Raw genomic sequence first — 22,138 nt, 5'->3', positions numbered from 1 at the left:
TCCTCTCTATCGCTAACACCCCCCAACCCCCCCCCCCTCACATGGTCTGGTGAGCTGTGGTTCAAGCTAAATGTTTACAACAGTAGAGCCGGGTTTGGTGACGGCTATTAGGGGCAGATAATTTAGTCTGAAACGATTTTAAACTTAGAGGAGATAACTTAGAGGAGGCTGCTTTCACGGGGGGGGGGGGAGTTTTTAAAGCAAATATTTTCAGTGGAAGATTGGTACTGTCAAATTCACAAATTATGAATTACTGAAAAGTAGAAAAAAAAACAACTAAATAGCGGCGTATGATACACCGCGGGTCGGCTCGTACATTAAAAAATTTGAAGTCTAGCTACAAGAGAACTTTGACGAATCCTGTTCAGTGCCGTGGATGTTTACCATAATAGCCTGACATGTGACAAGTCCAATGGTAAACACACCAACCGCAACACAAACCACGGCAAACGCTCTCAAGACGTGCACTCTTATAGGCTGCGTCTCAAAAGATTCTAGTCTCTTCTGCATTGCGTTCAACAAGCAAAAACCTGGCAAAAATTCATACAAAGTCAATGTTGATGATAGTGATCTATGAACTATAGAGCATGACAAAGAAATATGGCACAATTTAATGATTACACTCTAGAAACTTTACTGGTGAGTTTGAAGCTGTGATGTTTAAAAATCTAACATGTGAGTGACTCTCGAAATACACACACACACACACACACAAACACACACACACACACACACAAACACACACACACACACACACATATATATATATATATATATATATATATATATATATATATATATATATATATATATATATATATATATATATATATATATATATATATATATATATATATATATATATATATATATATATATATAGCTATAAATATAAAATTAACATGGATTTTTCGAATCAAATCTTGCGATCGAAATTTCGGGCACTTCCCAGTTAGCTAGTGGGAAGCTTTGTTTCCGATGACAATATAATATTCAATTATTATTATTACTAAATTGATCAATGGAAAAATTTTATTGATAATTTTAGACCACTATTGTTTTGTACAAAAAAGGGACATAACCTAGTAATTGTAATTTGATAAAACAAGGTTCGGTACTTTCCCTCTTCTGGCGAGCACGCGATTGGCTGATTAGTAGTCACGCGGTGTTTGTGTACAAACCTATGCAAATCTGACTGATCAGGAAGTAGAATGTTGATGGTCGAATGATTTGCACGCGAGGGCAAAATGGTGAAAGAAACGGCAACACAGAAAAAACGTCGATTGGAAAAGGCACGTGTTTTTTACGAGTTGTCTTCGTTTACCCCAAAAAAAGTAAATGCGAGAAGATAAAATCGATAGCAAGATTTGAATGCAAACAAACAGACAAAGACTAAAAAGTAGAAAATAATTATCATTAAAAAAGTTTTTAAAAACCCACGTTTTCTGATTGAACTAAAATGTAGGAAATAAATGCTATACATCACAATAATGCAAGCGATCACTCTACTATAAGCGATCGCAAACTGTGTGCGCATTATGACAAAAAATGAAAAACGTGGGGCGGCGTGATTTTCTTACAGTTTTTAATACTGTTGACTCTCTACAAGCTCCCTAATAAAACTCAATAGTATTATCTAATCAATAGTAATATAACTTTTACATCTTATTTTAACAATGACCGATAAAAAACTTTTACTTCGGCGCCCCACGTTTTTCAATTTCTGTCATAATGCGCACGCAGTTTGCGATCGCTTATAGTAGAGTGATTGCTTGCATTATTGTGATGTATAGCATTTATTTTCTACTTTTTAGTTCAAACAGAAAACGTGGGTTTTTAAAAACTTTTTTAATGATAATTATTTTGAAGTTGGCAATATAGTTGCTGCGTTACAATTACACCACGGTCCCTCTATACACCTTTCAATAACCCACCCTCTCACCTCTGGTCAACGTCAAACATTATTTGTCGTCTGGTTCAGTTATTAGAGACGGGGACAGCTTAGTGTAAGAAAAAATTGCGGTCTAAGAAATCATGAATTAGTGTGCTCGCGATTTAATACTAAAATACCACTCGCCTAGCGTTTTTTAAAAATGTATTTCGGGTTAGCTCTACCACGGCACTTTTTTTTTTTTTTAAAAACAACGAGAAACACTGACCCGGTAATACAAAAATAAACACCGCTGATAAGGCCCCTAGGAGTTGTATGACCACGCCAATATTGGGAATAAAGATGAACAACAGAATGGTGAAGGTGAACCACACCAATGTAGTTATGACACGTTTAGTCTTTTCTCTGTGTGAAATTTCTTCTGGGCTCATTTTCCACAACATTCCCCATATTGTGTCAAACGCATCTCTGTTGAGTTAAGGTTTACTTTTATTATTTGTTTGCCGTTTGTAAAGTCTATGCTCGATTAACAAATTATAGATGTAAAAACATTATTACTGTTTGAGGTGCATATTTTCGTTAGATGTATTAAAATGTGCAACGATACTTACCTTCCACATAAGCAGATCAATGGGTATGTGGTGTATGTTTTCACAGCTATAAGAACTACAGACACCATCACTTCAGTTGTTGGGTTAAACGACAGCAACACATCATTTGCAATGTTGTCACCGAACTGAGTATATGTGTAAAAAAATGTTATGACTAGGGAAAAATTTTGGTATGGTGTGATAACTCTACATTAAGTAACATTAAGTAACGGGTCGTTAAAGTTAATGGTCGCTAAACCAAATAGTCCCATGTTCGAATTCCCAGGCATATCTGGCAACCTATCTAGGAGAGAAAACGCCAAAATTATACAATTGCTGCATTGTAGGTTGTTCTTCGTTTTCTCAAGGGGCGTGGAAGAAAAGCAGAATAAAATCGGTGTCAACGGCCTATATAGCACATAACAGATTGACACGTAATACTTAATTGTGTTGGAGGAAATCCCTTCCAACCACACAATTAACTACACAGAAGAAGATGAAGAAACAGCTCTTAAATAAAAATACTGAATTGCTTAAAGGCGTGTTTACCATATGACTATTGTTAAATCCATATTTTCATCGACTTTTGTATTACAATTGGTTCAAGCACAACATATAAGAACTATTTATTCGTTATATAACACATACAGTATCATCAGACATCTAAATAATGATAAAACGGCTATTAAGCAAAACCATAATACACAAACCTGTAGATATCCCATCGCTGCAGTGGCCGTGTAAGCTATGATACACAATATCATGGCAAGTGTTACTGTTTTAGAGAACTCTCTCGTGTTACGCTTGGCCATACAGGAGTAGATAGGGACGATACAGACATGACACTAGAAAAAAAAAAGTTAAAATTGTTACTATTATTAAATGTTTTGAATTTTAGTCGATATTCCCTCTTTCCATCTGTCAGTCTCTCATTCCTTAACTCAGTTCAGGTGGGAAAATCTATGTACTTTTAGCACAACTTTCAATGATAATGCTTTTAACAGTGCATAGAAATAAAGAATATTTTATGTCTGTATTGCTGTTAAAAGAACGGTTGAGGAAGAAGCGAAAACAGCTGGGCTCACATGGGCACAGATTAAGGGAGCAGCCCAAAACCGAGTCCGCTGGAAATGTGTGGTTGCAGCCCTTTGCTCCCCATGGACCACAAAGGAATGATGATGAGGATGATTACGATTACCGCTAAGCTGCAATTTAAAGTTTATTTAAATTGTAGTTTTTCTACTGTGACAATTGGCTATTTTCGTCCGGTGAGTAACTCGACACACTTAGGGATTTCCTGTAATCAGAAGTGATACTTTACTTTTCGGTTTCACGAAAACCTCCGGAATTAGGAAATGGATATCATTTTTTTCACGAACCAGATTATTCTAGAACTTTCGCCTCTCTGTTTTCTTGGGAAAAAAAGCAGTTTTGTCGCAATTCTACCTACTATATTTATAGCACGATGCAACCGGGAGTATAATTTCCGCATATCGGAAATCCCCAATTAATTAAATAAATTTCTTACTCGAGTTATCGTTTTCACAAAGAAAATTGAGTAATGAACAACCTCTGTTTATCGGTAATCGTTTTCACGTTGAGAGAAACCTACAAATATGATCTTAAACTTATGTATGAAATTTTGTCCAATTAGATGATGTAGTACTCAAGTTACCGTTCTTTTGCGAAAAAGGTGAAAGTGCCACTTATTGGAAATCGCTCAAATGTTGACTCTACTTAAGAACAGGATCTAATAATTATAGTTGAAATTTCGTTATTTTAACTCAGGGGTCTCCAAACTACGGCCCGCGGGCCGGATGCGGCCCGCGAGATCCTCTCATCCGGCCCGCGACGATCTTTTTGTCCACGGAAAAATCGTTTGTTGGTTATGGCTGAGGATCTTTGCCCAGAAAAATCAACTACATGCCTGGAAGAAACTGGCCCCCGAACTGAAACTAGATAGTTAATGCGGCCCTCGGACTGAAAAGTTTGGAGACCCCTGTTTTAACTGAATCAAACTCAAGTGATCGTATTTACATACAAATTCCCACATAGACAAATATTAATATTTTTTTGTGCCCGCTATGCGAAAAGTTTAAAAATGTATACTTACATATTTTGTAATATAACGGCAATAAAATATTATAAAAGAGACTAAGTCTAGGTAGTTGGCATAAATCGAGTTTTGACAAACGATGTACACAAACTAATCTCTTACAGTAAGAAAAGACAACACCCAAAAAAAAAAATATCACTCACGTCAAAAGAAAAACAAATTTCTGGCACCACAAGGAAAACATCGATCCAATGCGTTGGCCTAAAATTTTAAACATCTTCAATTTATTCAGATACTAGAACATGAAAAACGCTATTAATACTCATTAGCTAGGGGGAACAATGCATCTAAGAGAGAAAACTCCGAAATCAAGCAAGAGTTGATAGGCGTTTTATTCATGTATGTTACTATTTATTATTAGTAAAATTATTTTAGAAAGCAATAATTTTCGAACTTTGTATTTATACAAACCATGTGGCAATAGTCCCTTGATTTTCATGTGATAAAAAATACTTTACTGTAACAAGCCCTGCTGCATACAAGATACCTACAACACCAACCATGCTAAGAAAAAAGATTTTTTAAAAATTAACGAAATGGAAATAATACTCACATAATAATTGTTATGCATAACTAGATAACACATTTTAGTAAATATTTATTAATCAATCAAAGCTTAAAATGATTTGTTGGTTGTTTTTTTTTTAATACAGAAAAATAATTTCATTTGTAAATACCAGGTCACACTAAAATTCGAATTTTTTTATGAAATGCTAATAATTATTTAAAATAATGTGCTGGTTATTAATTTAAATTAGTATCTAAAACTTCTTATTAATTTACTTTTTTCTTTAAAGTTTCATAAAATACAATCATACAGTAATTAAAAATTGAGGCATTTTAGAAACGTTTTGAGAAGCCCTAAAAGTATTCTAAAGTTATGTAACTAGCTAAGTCGTACGTAAAACTTACCTGGAATATCTTAAAAAATCGATTCTTTTAGGAAAACACAAGGGCAGTATAAAGAGGATAGAGGTGACGGACGTGATGAACGCTCGTGACGTGTAGAATGGTTTTGTTTTACAGTAGAGGTCTTGGGATATTTTATAGAAAACTGAAAATAAGGAATATACAGTGAAGGTCTTGGGATATTTTAAAGAAAACTGAAAATAATAAATATACAGTAGAGGTCTTGGGATATTTTAAAGAAAACTGAAAATGATGAATATACAGTAAAGGTCTTGGGACATTTTATAGAAAACTGAAAATAATGAATATACAGTAGAGGTCTAGGGATATTTTATAGAAAACTGAAAATAATGAATATACATTAGAGGTCTTGGGTATATTATAGAAAACTGAAAATAATGAATATACACTAGAGGTCTTTATTATATATATATTTTTTTTAAGCTTTGCTAAACTCAGTTCGTATTAAAGTCTTTTTGTTTTAAATATGGACAAATCTAACGTCAGTGTTTGAGAACATCTATGTTGGTTCACAGCTCTGGGACTTAATCAGAAAGACAAGGCAGGAGCCTATGACAGTGCAAATAAGAATGAGGAAGTGGCGCTGGGTGGGACACACACTGCGAAAGGCTCACCCGGGATGTCTTGGAATATTGCGAAATTAATAGCCGGTGACAGACGAAATTGAATGATGTCGTGCAGGCCCTATGATCCATCAGGAGCAAAGAGTACTAAGTCAAATTCAAGTCAAGGACTTAATCACGTATCTATTTCAATTTCAACCTTCTTCGTTGTAATAATACTCTTTGTTTACGTTTGTTATTTTCTACGTAATAGCATTTTCGATAACGATGTTACTTTCACCGCATTATACGACTAAGTGGTCGCATTAGTCTTCAGGTCCTATTTTGTGTTTGAGATCCTTTGCTGTTCCATTATGGCATGATTTTAAAATATTAAAAAATGAGGTGGGGGGGGGGGGGCATCGAGGTGGTTTTACGCTTTATATGTTATAGATACACACTAGTACTACATGAATATTGCACTAACTCAAAAATATTTAAAAAGTAGATGTCTGTGGTTTATCCCGTGTAAATATGGTATAGTCATCAATACAAATTTAAAAATACTCTCACACATCTCCCACTGGTCTCCTATAACTATGAGAAAGGTCAAACACGCTCCGAAGCAGTGCAGTAGAAGACAGACAGCACAGGCCAGCTGGGCTTTAGGGCCACAAAGGGAGAGCATCGTGTCTTGGTAGGTGTTGCTTCCCTTGATGTCAGAACAGTAGGCGAGGATGAAACACGCCAACAGAACAAAGACCAGGAAAATCTGTCAGGCAATTGTACACTCTGTTAGCTGTCATGTTGTGGTTAAAATATTTTTTTAAAAAGTAGCGTCTATTAGCCGCCATCTTTATTTAATAAATTAAACATTTTTATCTACAGCTTTGAAAATAAACTTTGTTGTCGATTAGAAAAGACCATGTCGTTACTAATTCTTTCGATAATTTGGCAGGAAATGGGATAATTTGCTGGGGTTTAAATATAATATCAAATAGCATCGCTTAATAATTGTCTTTAGTTAAAATATAACGTTTTACCTATTTCAAATCCAAAATTGAGTGCCTAAAACAATACCCAATAATTTAATAGCTAATGCATAATTTATTTAACTCAATATTAAAGCTCCTCGACACATAAAAAAAAAACCTCCTTTACTTAAAATAAATACAACTATCCACTTGTAGAAAATATGTCGATATTATTACACGGAACGCCTTATGAACTGGCTGTTATGTTACCATCTGAATCCAAACCACAAAACTATATTTTTTTTTAAAAGTTTGCGTTTGGGTCAACTTACTGATTGCATGATCAGAGACACCAAGACTCCACCAGCCTGGTGGTAGGCCATGGGGAAGTTGAGAAGTCCGGCACCCAATGTGACGTTGACCACAAGAAATGCTGAGGCAACCCAGCCTGAATTCGTCAATATTATTTTTCATTCATTATATAATCAATGTTGATACTGTTACGTCCCTTACATGTCCCCTGCTTGTGTGTGCGTTGTGTGTGCTGGAACGACAGGTACCCTCCCTTTGGTGTATAGTTGTATCCCTTGGTTGAGTGTGTTTACATGGAGCGAGAGGTGTTCACGTGAGGTGTGTCAGGTGACGGGTGTCAGAGCGTGTGCCAGTGTGTGAATCAGTTAGTTGTAGTGTGGCTGTGGACGTGGAATGTGGAACGTGGTGTTGAGTATTGTATTTATGTTGTAGACCCCTTTTGATCCTTTTATTATTTAAGTACTGTATATATTATTAAATATCTTATTATTATTGTTATTATAGAGTGTTAGTGTTATTGTTGTATACGTCGTATTTGTCTGTTGTTATTTATATACCCCTAGATTCTAGAACCCAACATTTGGGGGCTCGTCCGTTTAGCATGGCTACTACCAGGAGTGCCAGAAGACAGCTAATAAGTGACTTGAAGGAGGAGGGAAAGCTAATCGGGCTGACCGATGACAGTTTGGCTGAGTGGGTAAAGGAAGAGTTGAGGAGGGTGGAAGATGCGAAGGTCGAGGTTGTAGCAAAGGTATGTAACCCTGTACCCCGCTTGAGGGACGTGGCGGCGATGACGGTGGACGAAGACCTGGGTGCGTATGTGAGGCATTTTGAGAGTCAAGCAAAGAGACAAGGCATTGACCCCAAGGACTGGTCGCTCCTTCTGACGGACAAGATGAGTGGACAACTGAAGACTTTCCTCGTTGAGACGGGACTGAACCTGCATCATGACTTCGAGTCAGTTAAGGTAAAGTTATTGACGCACGCAGGTTTCAACGAGGAAAAGTATAGGGTCAGATTCCACCAGCTAGTACCAACACACGACGATATGAGAAGCTTCGCAGTCAACACAGAAGCCGCTTTGAGAGCGTGGGTCCAGCAGTCGGGAATAAAGGAAACGTTTGAGGACTTGGTGAACCTCCTGATAGTTGATCGGATAAAATCGGTGGTCACATGTCATCTGTTGGAGAGGCTGAATGGTGCTGCTAAGGTAAGTGTGGAAGATAATCTTAAAGTTATTGACAACTATAAGAGCACTCAAAACGCTAGAGTGACGAGGCAAGTAAATCAAACCCCTCCGTACGTCGCTGCTAGTTCGACAGCAGAGAGGATACCCTGGAAAAAAACGACACCGCGATCTCCAGGACACCACACTTGCCCTGGTGTACAGCCTATGCTTGGTGTTAGGAAGGTCAGCCTGAGCAGTATATGTTTCACATGTGGACGGTATGGACACTATGCCAGGGATTGTCATAGCAATAGTAATAGCGGCTTTACTTGGAGAAATAGGTCAGATAAAAGAGCTGTTGTGGAGTACGGAAACAACAAAAGACCTTATCGGTGCTACAAGTGCAATGAACAAGGTCATATTGCCAAAGAGTGCAGTATGGATATAGATACAGGCGCCTGTTATAGCTGTAGAAAGCCAGGCCACATACAACGAAACTGTCCCAACGGGACCAGTGGAGCGAGCAACTGGCGTACTGAAAATGTACATCGACGGTCAGATGATCTCAAGTGTTATTGCTGCGGTGGTGTTGGTCACATATCACGGGTGTGTCTCACAGCTCAGCGTGATATGTTAGGAAATTTTTCCCGGCTTAAAGACTCGCATATGAGAGCGAGGTAAAGCACGAAATTTGGAGGCGTATCCTTACAGAGGTAGTGTCCTTGGTAAGTTTTTTTTGTTAAGATAATTTATTCAATCAATGTTAATTTTTCTTTGTTTTTTTTACAGAAGCTGTGTATGATGATTACGGGCTGGAGATGATTAATGTAGTTAAAACGGCTATCGAGAAAGGAACTCAGTTTGATCGCCTTTAAGGAAAGATGACCATCTATGGCGACGTACGCATCTGCCGATGGGCCCTTACACTACAGGAAATAGCCTGTACTGTGAAACATATCAAGGGACCTGAGAACTTTGTAGCAATCTATCAAGAGTGTTTTACGACAACTAGTGTATATGATATTGAGAAATTTATTATTGTTGGAGATAGTATGATTATGTTAAGGAATTTACTATTGAGGCATTATGATATGATTATATTGAGAAATGTTTGAGAAAGGTATTACTGATGCAGTATAGAATGATTATGCTGATCAATTTTTTTATTGTGGCTTCTCACATGTATCTTTATAGGTTGAGATAGTCAGACCACGAGCTTTGTGCCCGGCCGGAGAAAAACCATAGTCCACTCTTAGGACCGAATTGTTCAAGCGGGATGCGAGCCACACTCTGGACCGAACTGTCCAGGCTGGATACAAGCCACACTCTGGATCAAACTGTCCAGGCTGGATACAAGCCAAACGCTGTCCCCACCGGTCAAATCGTGGCTTCCTAAGGACTAAAGAATAAATAGTCGAGCTCGGGCACCAACAGTGGCTAATGGAACAAGAGATGTTTGATCTCTTTAAAGAAAAGAGATCTGAAGGTGGAGGGGAGGGATGTTACGTCCCTTACATGTCCCCTGCTTGTGTGTGCGTTGTGTGTGCTGGAACGACAGGTACCCTCCCTTTGGTGTATAGTTGTATCCCTTGGTTGAGTGTGCTTACATGGAGCGAGAGGTGTTCACGTGAGGTGTGTCAGGTGACGGGTGTCAGAGCGTGTGCCAGTGTGTGAATCAGTTAGTTGTAGTGTGGCTGTGGACGTGGAACGTGGAACGTGGTGTTGAGTATTGTATTTATGTTGTAGACCCCTTTTGATCCTTTTATTATTTAAGTACTGTATATATTATTAAATATCTTATTATTATTGTTATTATAGAGTGTTAGTGTTATTGTTGTATACGTCGTATTTGTCTGTTGTTATTTATATACCCCTAGATTCTAGAACCCAACAGATACCAGGTAACACTTTTAACATGTTCTAATTAACTATAAGTAGTTCTTTGACAAAAAAAACGTTAATACGCTATAAAAACTGTAAGATACACACACATACTCACTCGCAAGATCAAACTGTATTTAAAACGAATAACAAAACCGAGTACAGTAACAGCTAAGTTAATAACCACTCCCTCTGTCACACGGCAGTCAGACGCCATTTATAAACGACCCATTACCAAGTATCAAGGTATAGTAGAGTTCCCGGTTCGAACCAGACGGGCAATTAAAGTAGAGTTCACCTGTTTCTGCGCATCGGCAAATGAAGTCAAAGTGTGATCATCACTTTACCAAGCCGACTTTACTTTTCCTAACCTTAGTCATGTATACATTAGTCTAGCGCTTTACCGCTAGGCCAAGCCGTCCCTTATTTATCACGGTATATGTTACTGTTATTTTACAATGATATTAATTATCAAAGTAATACGTCTTTATCAAAGTACTCTATAAGTAATGCTGGTAAACGTACCTGTTTTATTACTCAAACTGGTATTCGACGAACTAAGTCCTGATGATGATTTAGTGTCACACCACTCATCGGCAGAAATGATTGCCTTCCGTTCAATAGTCATACTCTTCTTTTTGCTACTACTTTCAAATGGTTAATATAGAGAAACAGCGTTGTGTCTGTTTTTTAGTGTCTAACAAGACATTACACGACTGTTACAATGTTTTCTAGCTTCATATATTGACACAGCTTCTATATAACATAGTTTAGACATCGCATTTTTAACATTTAAATAATTATCCAACATGTTTTCTTACAAAGAGCTTCTCATTATATAATCATTATACGCTTAAATTAGTGATGACACGTTTTGTTTTAATTTGTGTTTTATATTAATCTACATGGAATCTTTTTCACTAATATCACCTTACTTTACTATCGTTAATATCACTCTTTTTGTACACGTTCCCAACATGTTTTTAATAATAAATATTGAAATTTCAAGTTTTAATTCACTGATAAAAAAGACGCATAATTTTCTTTGTGAGCTTAATGTAGGTCACGATGGCATCTGTTAACTTACTGTGAGTCTGCACTGGAAAAACGGAGTAAATTATTTCATGGGCTTTATGTTCGGCTGGGGAATTATGAAGTTTACAATAGAAGGCCACGGAAACTCCAGTATGTCATTTAAATATTTTATCATTTTATTAACATATCGACGTGTTTACTCATTGGATATTATACCACGTAGAAGAATAGGTAATGAATGATTATAGAAAAAAAATAACCTGACAAGGCCACATAATGAATACAAAAAAAAACATGAACAAACAAGGAAGAAAAAAAGAAAGAAATAATAAGACAATGCAGAACAAATCTTAAAGTTGCTCTACACGTTACGCTAAAAAGCTGAGCTGAACAACAGCGTAAAAAATAGTTATACATAGTAATTGAAAATCCTCGTAAAATGTTAATATGTTGGCTTTTTTGTCTTAAATTCTTGCTTGTGATGAGAGGTTTGATTTGAACCAACATGAGTTGTTGTTTTTTTTGGCAGTATGCTAAAACGGAATGGTTTATTTCATTGGTTTTCATTTATATTATATTTCGCATTATGGATCGTGCATCCGGTAAGAAAACAAAATGTGTGAATTTATAGTTCATTTAAAATAAATTAATTTAAATTAAATTAAAATAAGCAAATGTGTATGTTGAGTTTTGAAATATTTGCTCTATGAACCTCGAAGTCCCATAACAGTATTAAATCACATAATAAAAACACACAAATAAAGAACATACAGCTTATTATTTATTACATATTTGTAATAATGATTCAACAATTTTGAATATGTTATATTTATATTTTGAATACTAATCTTTAAATTAATGGTTCTCAACGTTTTTGTAGGCAATGAACACCACTAGTTTCATACACACATTCACGGAAGCCTTGTTATTAGTTCCATAGTCCACACTGACAAAATCTAATCGTGAACATGAGTCGGTTTTGGTTCTTGACCTTCGCAGATTCCCTAATTCTGACTCACCGAAATCCTAGGGTTCGATTTTACCCAGGCTAAGAACCTTTGCTTTAAATGTATTGAAAATTCAAGATACCTTTTAATTCTACAGCAAACTAATAATTGATTATTGTTTTTAATAAAAGGTAAGCATCAAATCAAATAGTCGCCTCTACTGCTAGATGCACGTGAACTTGGACGAGTCCGGCTCAACACCTTGTAGATCTTTTATAATAGCCTGACATACGATGACTCCAATGATGAAGGCACCAACAGCTAGAAACACCATGGCTATCGCTCTTAGGACGTGGACACGTTGATCCTGCTTCTCACCAGACTCTAGTATATTCTGCATCGCATTTAGCAAGCACAACCCTGATTAAAGACAATTTTTTTAACGTTAATGTGTACTCCACATGAAAATAAATTTAATTTCCAGTCTTAGACTTAAAAATCAATTACCCAACAATTATCTTTGGAAAATATAAGTATATATCTGTGTATGTATATAACGCTCTTTAAAGGTGGAAGTTTATAAATATATGTAATAAATTATTACCTATTGATTTTTCTCAATTATTATCTATTATTAAAATACAATTGTTTTTATTCTTTTTTCTATTTTTTAATAATAAAGTATAGTATATAATATATTGTACACGAATAGTTAATCAATTACTTAAGTTTAACTGCAGTATATTCGTGTATAATCTCCCATATAGTTCACTAGAGTTATCTAACCTGTTTGTATATGTTTATTACGTAAACATTATAGTTAGCTTTGTTAAAGGCATTTATTTGACACACTAAAGTATATGTGTGGGGGTGTGCGGGTGTGTGTGTGTGTAGGTGGTTGTGGGTGGTGCGTGTGTGTTATAACAGCATATAGCTTTATTAAGGTTACACAAACACAATTTAGTTTTAGTTTTACTGCATTTTTTTTTTGTGAATTTTGAATTTAATAAAGCCTTTTTCCCAAAAAGGTTGTTTTCAATGTGAGATCAGTGTTTCTTTCAGACTTTTTTCTCCGGGGGGGGGCGCTTGAAATTTTCGGGGGGGGGGGGCGGTAGACTTTCTTCGGGGGGACGGACACTGTTAAAAGTATATATTTTCTATATAAGATATATAAATTTCATTTCGTTCGGGGGGGGGGGGTAGAATTTTTTCGAAGAAATGCCTGAAAGAAACTCTGTGTGAGATTCATTTACCAAAAGATTTCTGTGTTTCTGTTTGGTGTGGGGATCTTCTTCTTTGTTCTTAATTTTTAGTGTTGGGAGGGATCGAGCCTTATCTGCCAGAGGGTTTGAACTCGAGACTTTTTTTTTCGAATTTTATCAACCATGAGCTTTGCCGACTCGACCATGATTCCATCACGATTAAGGATTACGTGTCAACTGGTTATGCGCCTTTGAGGCCATTGACTCCGATTTCAGCCTGCTTATCTTTTTGGAACAAACTACAAGGCAGCAGTTGTTTAATTTTGGAGTTGTCTCTCCTAGAAGTGTGGCTGTCCCCAGCTAACGAGCCTCATCTGCCCGAGGGTTCGAACTCGAGACTTTTCGGTTTGGCAACCATGAGCTTTACCGACTCGACCACGCCGACCCTTGGTGTGGGGATAACAGATTATTTTTAACGTATAGCGCGTCGTCTACTTAATAACTGAAATAAAGCCTTATGGAGCAGAAGGACCACTGACCTGGTAATACAAAAATAAACACCGCTGATAAAGCCCCTAGGAGTTGTATGGCCACGCCTATATTTGGGATGAAGATGGACAACAGCAAGGTCAAGGTGAACCACACCAATGTCGTTATGACACGTCTCAACTTTTCTTTGTGTGAAATTTCTTCTGGGTTCATTTTCCAGAACATTCTCCACAAACTGTCTAATGCTGTCCTGTTTGTTTGTGTAATTGTACAATATTTAAAATATTGAATAATACTGCCCTTTTCTACTGTACTCAATATTTTAAAAACAAAAGGTAATTCTGTTAAATATTGTAGCTATTGAAGTTAATAAACTGCGAAAAACAGATTGACTTTTAAATTTTCAAAATATTTGACATGAATTCGATAGATTAAACATCTTTTAATATTATCTATTAGACGATTAATTTAGGATGATAAAACATCTATCATTTTACATTGAATTTGTTGTTAATTATCTTTAATTGTTTTTTTTAAATTCAAAACAAACTATGCTCCAGTACAAATAAAAATAAACGGTAGTGATCTCCCCTAAACTTTCTCGAATATTTTTTATATAACACTACGGAGATGGCAACTCGGGATATAGACATGATTTTTTAAATCCATTTTTAAGTACTTAAACTTTTTCAAATAGAAGAGAATCTAGTACTACTCACTTTCCAACGAAGCAAAGAATAGGATATATCGTGTAGTTTTTCACAGCCACAAGAACTACAGCCACCATCACATCAGCTGTAGGGTTAAACGACAACAGTATGTCATTGGTGACTAAGTCACCGAACTGGGGAAAAAATGTCATCGGTTATTTCTAACACAGCATTCAACTTATGTGTATCTAGCATTTAGTCACAAAATCGTTCAATTGCAATGTTGATTTGATGCATTTTATACTAGTAACAGCAGAGTTTATTTCCAGAATATCTTAGGGAAAGCAGCGAGCATTCCCCCACCCCCACAGCAAAACTAAATAGAATTTATATAGAAAATATAAACTATGACCAACATCCGCGCTCTCCTCCTCCGCCCCCCCCCCCCCCCCCCACAACCCTCCCTGAAATTAAATGTTGTAAGTGCCCTCACCCCTTCCCCAGAGAAAAAAACTGAAAGAATCATAGGCTGCATTACAATAAAACGTATTGATTTACGAAATAGAATTTTTGGAGACAATTTTTTTTTAATAAACATTGTTTGAAATTTTAAAATTAAACAGATTTACAACCAACATTTAATTTGATATATGTTTTTTACAAAATAAAACTAGCCCGTAAATTATACGAATCAGTTTAAATATTTTTGCACCTTACTGTTAAAGTTTGAAATTATAAAAGAACCATATTAATAATTTAAAAAAAACTAATTCAAATGCTAACAATCCACAAACCTGTAAATATCCCAGAGATGCAGTGACTGTGTAAGTTATGATACACAATATCATAGCAAGTGTTACTGTTTTAGAGAACTCTCTGATGTTACGTTTCGCCAAACAGGAGTAGATGGGGATAATGTTCACGTGACACTGGAATTATAACAAATTTCAGAAAAAAATATCATTTTGTTAGCGAAATTATGTTAATATTTTAGACATACTAATTAAAAAAAAAATTAAAAAAGGATTTTTTTTTAATAAAAAAAAATAGAGAAATCTTTTAGACTATTACATTTACATCATTTATCCAGCGAAATATGTGTTTGTGCTTAGCTTATGTATACATTAGGAATGTAAATAAAGATATACTTTTTGTAAGCATTTTGTAACAATTTAAATCTTTAATAAAGAAACTCCAAGTCACACAAAAATATAAATTAATGTTAAATTAATATCTCTAATAAACTGCTAATAATCATAATTTCGTCAATTAACAGCTCTAGAGCAAGATTTCTACAGTAATTATATATATATATATATATATATATATATATATATATATATATATATATATATATATGTATGTAAAATATTTATTATACCACAGTTTTAACGATATACACCATTGATGTATATTTATAATAGACAGACTCGAATTTAAAAAAGGACATAACACGTATACTTCTTCTCTTTTGTACAGTAGTAAAAATGCAATGATACCAGACTTAATGAAATAGATATGAGACCAGCATTAATGAAAAAGCAATAACAGCAGAGTTAATGAAACAGCAATAATATCACACTTAATGAAACATCAATGAGACCATACTTAATGAAGACATAACTTCATTAAGACCAGACTTACGTCATTAAGAGCAGACTTACGTCATAGGAGAAACAAATTTCCGGTGCAACAAGAAAAACATCGACCCACGACCTTGGACTGGAATAATTAACATCTTGAATGTATACAGAAATTATTTTTTTTTAAAGCACATTTAATAAAGACGTGCGGATAGTTCAGCTCAAGTTATAAGTCTTGTAGTGTTAAGTTATTATAGTACGTAAGTAAAATTTATTTTTCCAACATGGCGGTCCATGGAGCAAGTGAAGTAGAGTTCACATGTTTCTGTGACCTAGCCATTTACGGATAGTATGGTCAGTACTATGCCCACTTTCCCTAACGTTAGTTTGGTACCCATTAGAGCTGGATGGAGTCAAAGACGTTGTATTGACTTGAACCTTGGATTCAAACTGGACACTTACGGGTTAGCAGTCTTATGCTCTAGCGTACGACCGCGGTAGCCAGATAAATAGTTTTCATAATGAAGCTAAAATAATTTCTATAAACACTTTTCTTTCCAACAAAATATTAATAATATTTAAATTTAAAATAGTGTTGGAGTACTTGAACATACGAAGTAGAAATTGTTCCTTGGTTGTCATGAGGAAGAAAATACTTGACGATAACTAGAACTGCGACATACAAGATACCTATAACACCAACGACACTAGAAGAAAAAACAAATATTTTCATTACGCATGTTTATGTTTTTATCAATCACAAAGTTTTTCTAAAATTAATTTAAAAGAAATTATTTGAATTGTTTGTAATTTTTAATACTAGCACTAGGAATTTATATCATAACTTTTGGACCAATTTAATTTATTATTAAAGATAAGCAGTTTCTTCCAGACTTTTTGCACCGGGGGGAGGGGGCGGACACTGGTAAGAGTATATGTTTTCTATATAAATTTCATTTCGTTCTGGGGTGGGGGCGGTAGACTTTCTTCGGGGGGTGGGGGTGGGGGGTGCTCGGCCGTCCCGTCCCCGTCCCCCCCCCCCCCCCACGAAGAGATGAATGGCAGAAACTCTGAAGTTAATAGTATGTATTTTTTTTAAACTCTTGCGACGCTAAGATTTCATGTAAAAATCTGAACTTGATATCAATTTTAACAGAATAATCAATTAGTGGATAATAATTAAATATAAAGCCTGTTAAAAATTTGTTGAAAACGCTTACCGGCAACTTACCTGGTATATTTTAAGAAATCGATTCTTTTAGGAAAACATAATGGCAGTATAAAGACTATAGACGTGGCTGATATAATGAAAGCTCTTGTCATGTAGAACGGCTTTGATTTACAATAGAGGTCTTGAGATATTTTGAAGAAAACTGCAACAAAAATAGTTATTTATGATTTCATATATATATATATATATATATATATATATATATATATATATATATATATATATATATATATATATATATATACATATATATATATATATATATATATTATATATATATATATATATATATATATATATATATATATATATATATATATATATATATATATATATATATATATATATATATATATGTGTGTGTGTGTGTGTGTGTGTGTCCGTCAAAGTAGGTCATAGCATACACATATTGTTAATTTACAGTAATAATTTAGTTTTGACTATAGTTACCGTGTTAAACATCATCAAACAAAATAGTAATGAGATCACTATAGAATGTATTTCTAACGTCGACTAAACACTGCTAAAACGTATCAAAGTGTTTCTATAGAGCTGCCTACTCACATATCTCCCACTGGTCGCCTATAACGATGAGAAAAGATACGCAGGAGCCAAAGCAGTAGAGTAACACACAGACAGCACAAGCCAGCTGGGCTTTAGGGCCACACAGGGAGAGAACCACGTCTTGGTAGGTGTTGCTTCCCTTGATGTCAGAACAGTAGGCGAGGATAAATATAGCCATCACGACAAACACCATAAAAAACTGCCAGGAAAAAATAATTATTTATATTCAAAGATGCAGCGTTGATAAATAAAGTATAAGTTTAAAAAATAAAATAAAAGTTATAATTAATTAACAAAGATGTGTCTTATACAATAAAAAACATCGCAAATTATCAAAGATGTTGATTTTTTTAAATAAAAGTTTGTCCTAAATAATAGCAATCATGTTCGAGTTGGAATATAGTTTTTCGTGTCGTTTAGCAACCGTCAACAAAATTTACAACTGCATTGCTTTTAAAATAAAATTTAGAAACAGAATACAGAGCCAAATCAGGAGCAAATTAGCCAGAGGCGTAGCGAGGGGTGGGGGCGGGGGGGGGGGGGTGCATATGTCCCCGGGCCCCAACCAAAATGAGTTGGAAAAAAAAAATCTCATTTTAGCTGCATTTTTGCAATTTAAATATTTAAAAAATTATGTGGGGTGGGGGTGCAAATCGAAAGTTTGAGTGGTGGGTTCAAATCAAAAGTTTGAGGGGGGGGGGGGGTGCAAATTGAAAACTAAAAGGTTGATCCCGAGGGGGGCGCCAAATTGAAAGTTTGTCCCCGGGCTACATCTCTGAGATTAACTTACTGACTGTATAATGACTGCCCAGAGGATCCCACCAGACTGATGGTACGCCATTGGGAAGTTCAAAAGTCCCGTCCCTAGAGCGATGTTCACGACGAGAAACGTCGCCGCAAACCATCCTAAAAATAGTAAAACTATCCTCATTAGACCTAACGATCCATTGGGCACATGAAGTAGAATTCATGTTTCTTAACGTCGGTATGTCAAAGGAAGGTCTGGTCAGCACTATGCCCAGTTAGGTTAGGTATCCATCTAAGCTGGGCGGACTCAGGGACGTAGTACTGACTTGGTTTCGAACTCGAGACTTGCGGGTTAGCAGCCTAGCGCTCTACCACTTAGGTCCACGGCATCCACAAACCATCACGATCGCGTCAACAGAACATGATATTGGAAGTCGTTTTCTAGAGTGAGAATTTATTATATGTAAAGTTATATCTCAGTTATCGTAGTTAAGATGGACCACAACAGGCCGCGATAGATGAAATACCGCGAAGTTGTGTTACCCTCTGATTTGGGATGGCTGTATACACATGTATGAAAGAGTGCATAATACAGTTAAATTTTGAAAAAAAAATCTGCCTGAACATTCTATTTTATTTTACGGCATTTCTAAAATGACGGTGTAGCCTAATTGTTAAGCGCTAGACGGCTAACCCGAAAGTTTAAAGTATGAGTAAGGATTCTTTTCAGTAGAACGTCCCTGAGTCCACATCGTTCTGATGGGTGCCTAACGTTAGCGAAAGTAAATGCAACTGGACATCGTGCTGACCACACTGTCCCATCATACGCCGAGGTAAAAGAAACAGGTCAACTCTACTTCACTTGATCTATGGACCGGCAGGTTCGAAACTACTTTAAAATGTTTAATGTAATGTAACTGTTTCTGACAATAGCTTATCATCGGTTTTAATAATTAAATAATTGTTTCTCATATGAACACACTACGATTAATTGAAATCATCAAACCTGTTTGTCCTCTATTTTTGTCATTCGGTGGACTAAAACTTGTCAAAGACTTGCCCTCGTTATGCTTAAGGGCAATGTATTCAAACTTCAAGCTGTTTTGTTGAGCTTTCATTGTGTGGTCTTGGTGGTGTGCTCGATGTGTAGACTAAGAGAGAATATACAAGCTAGTATTAAGGGAAATGATTAGCGAAATGGTTAGTCTATTAAGAGAGAAAATACAACTTAGTATTAAGGGAACTGATTAGCTAAATGGTTGGTCTATTAAGAGAGAAAATAAAAATTAGTATTAAGGGAATTGATTAGCTAAATGGTTGGTCTATTAAGAGAGAAAATACAAGTTAGTATTAAGGGAATGGATTAGCTAAATGGTTGGTCTATTAAGATAGAAAATACAAGTTAGTATTAAGGGAACTGATTAGCTAAATGGTTGGTCTATTAAGAGAGAAAATACAAGTTAGTATTAAGGGAACTGATTAGCTAAATGGTTGGTCTATTAAGAGAGAAAATACAAGTTAGTATTAAGGGAACTGATTAGCTAAATGGTTGGTCTATTAAGAGAGAACATACAAGCTATTATTAAGGGCATTGATTAGCTAAATGGCTGGCCTATTAGTTTTCATGTAAGTGTAAGCGAAACACATATTTTAATAACGTAGACTTAGATCAGTGGTACTTAACCTATGGTGGTACCGAACTCCACCAGCTTCTGTTGCACATACAATACTTCCTCTATACTACGTATACGAGAACGTAATAACACTTTGATAAAATAATATGTAAACTTGTATTAAAATAATATATTTTAAATATAAAATAGAACTGTATTTTATTAAAAGTTTACGATTTATATAAGTAAAATACGAACCCTTTAGTGATTATTCTCACTCGTCCTCATGAATAACACAACCTTTTTAAAACAATGTAAAACACTCAATGGCTATTTAGTATGAAAATAAAATTCCTCCATTCACTATACCAAACACGGCAACAGCTGGCATATATAAACCAGACGTCTAGCTGTCATACTGAATCCATTACCATATTAACACAATTTACATGCTTGATGAGTTTATCCACTGTAGAACAAAGTCGAATGGCAGTTGCGTTTATTTTACTCAAATGTACTATAACTGTTTAAACTTGTTTTTGGTAGTGTGCGAGTTTTACTGTTGGTGCTATGAACATTGGACTTGTATAGACATTTTCCCAATATTGAAAATAAATATAAAATAACCTTCATCGTAAGTACATAGAAGTATTTTCTCTATATGAGTTTTGAAAAATTATTTAACCTGTTAGTGATTATGCCCCCTGTTATATTTAAGTTATATCCCTTAACATTGCTAAGATTTATCCTATATTTGTATAACAATTATGTCCCATCTATGTATTTTGTTTTTATCTAATTTATAATAATTTAAAATTGTTAGTATTTGTGTATTCCCTTCAAGTAATTGCATTTATGTTATTTCTCAGATTTTTATATGATGTGACTAGTTAACATACAGAGATGGGACTGCGTAGCCTAAGCGGTTGAGCGCTAGCCTGCTAAATCGAAAGTCTCGAGTTCTTCCCTGATGGGTACGTAACTCATGTTAGGTTTTTAGTCGGGTCAGCAGTATAGTTCTTTACCACTAGACTACGCCATCCCATAATTGCATTTATTTTATTTCTCAGATTTTTATATGATGTGACTAGTTAACATACTGAAATGGGACTGCGTAGCCTAAGCGGTTGAGCGCTAGCCTGCTTACCCGAAAGTCTCGAGTTCTTCCCTGAGTCCACTCAGCTCTGATGGGTACGTAACTTATGTTAGGGAAAGTAAAGGCGGCTGTACAAAGTGCTAACCACACCTTCCCTTCAAATGTTGAGGCCAAGAAACAAGGTATCTTTCGAACGTTATCAATGGTGATTTATCATACACCACCGTTCTTCAAGGAAACGGTCAAATATCAGCACTGCGTATCTGTCTGCGACATTAGTTATACCAACATGCCTAATTTTCAATTTTTGGTTGTTTATATCTCAAGTTATTTTTTATTATAAACTTCTTTTTATTTTCTTCTTCGTTCTTCGTTGTTATGATTGACGATATTCCCTCCAACACAATTAAGTAATTTGTGTCAACCTGTTATGTGCCTTATAGGTCGTTGACTCAGATTTTAGTCTGCTTTTCTTTTTGTTGATCTGCTTCTATAGCCTTTGTCCATTCAAGAACGAACTATTCGATTGTAGTAGATCACAATTTCCCTAATGTAGAGCGATCTTTAAAACGCATGT

At 35.5% G+C, this 22,138-nt stretch overlaps 2 protein-coding genes across 2 annotated transcripts; both read right to left on the bottom strand.

Annotated features, from left to right (window-relative positions):
* Positions 1-333: 333 nt before the first annotated feature.
* LOC131942450 (sodium-coupled neutral amino acid transporter 7-like) lies at positions 334-7,498 on the bottom strand (the record flags this gene model as incomplete). Its single annotated transcript, XM_059302352.1, has 9 exons — positions 334-530; positions 2,160-2,359; positions 2,503-2,627; positions 3,192-3,326; positions 4,741-4,798; positions 5,009-5,101; positions 5,510-5,651; positions 6,643-6,841; positions 7,376-7,498. Coding segments are annotated over 9 exons (1,272 nt in total), but the record flags the coding sequence as incomplete, so codon positions are not given.
* Positions 7,499-12,605: 5,107 nt separating this feature from the next.
* On the bottom strand, positions 12,606-20,779 carry LOC131942444 (sodium-coupled neutral amino acid transporter 7). Its single transcript, XM_059302347.1, has 11 exons — positions 20,724-20,779; positions 19,859-20,003; positions 18,896-19,011; positions 18,106-18,304; positions 17,542-17,683; positions 16,925-17,017; positions 16,392-16,449; positions 15,522-15,656; positions 14,797-14,921; positions 14,128-14,327; positions 12,606-12,806 (listed from the first exon to the last, which is right to left on the bottom strand). Exons 2-11 carry the CDS (start codon positions 19,968-19,970, stop codon positions 12,610-12,612), a joined length of 1,377 nt encoding a protein of 458 aa, XP_059158330.1. The 5' UTR covers positions 19,971-20,003; positions 20,724-20,779; the 3' UTR covers positions 12,606-12,609.
* Positions 20,780-22,138: the final 1,359 nt, after the last annotated feature.

Source organism: Physella acuta, unplaced genomic scaffold, assembly GCF_028476545.2.
Source record: "Physella acuta isolate Inbredline_101_S28 unplaced genomic scaffold, ASM2847654v3 ptg000406l, whole genome shotgun sequence".
Lineage (NCBI taxonomy): Eukaryota > Metazoa > Mollusca > Gastropoda > Physidae > Physella > Physella acuta.
The sequence above is the reverse complement of the archived record's forward strand: the minus strand, read 5'-3'. Positions and strand labels throughout refer to the sequence as shown.

Coding starts and splice junctions, on each gene's coding strand:
- LOC131942444 (XM_059302347.1), bottom strand. CDS start 19,970: ATGAAAGCTCAACAAAACAGCTTGAAGTTTGAATACATTGCCCTTAAG. Junction 18,305..18,895: donor GGGCAGTCATTATACAGTCA/GTAAGTTAATCT, acceptor TTTTCCTGGCAG/TTTTTTATGGTGTTTGTCGT. Junction 15,657..16,391: donor AAATTTGTTTCTCCTATGAC/GTAAGTCTGCTC, acceptor TTATAATTCCAG/TGTCACGTGAACATTATCCC.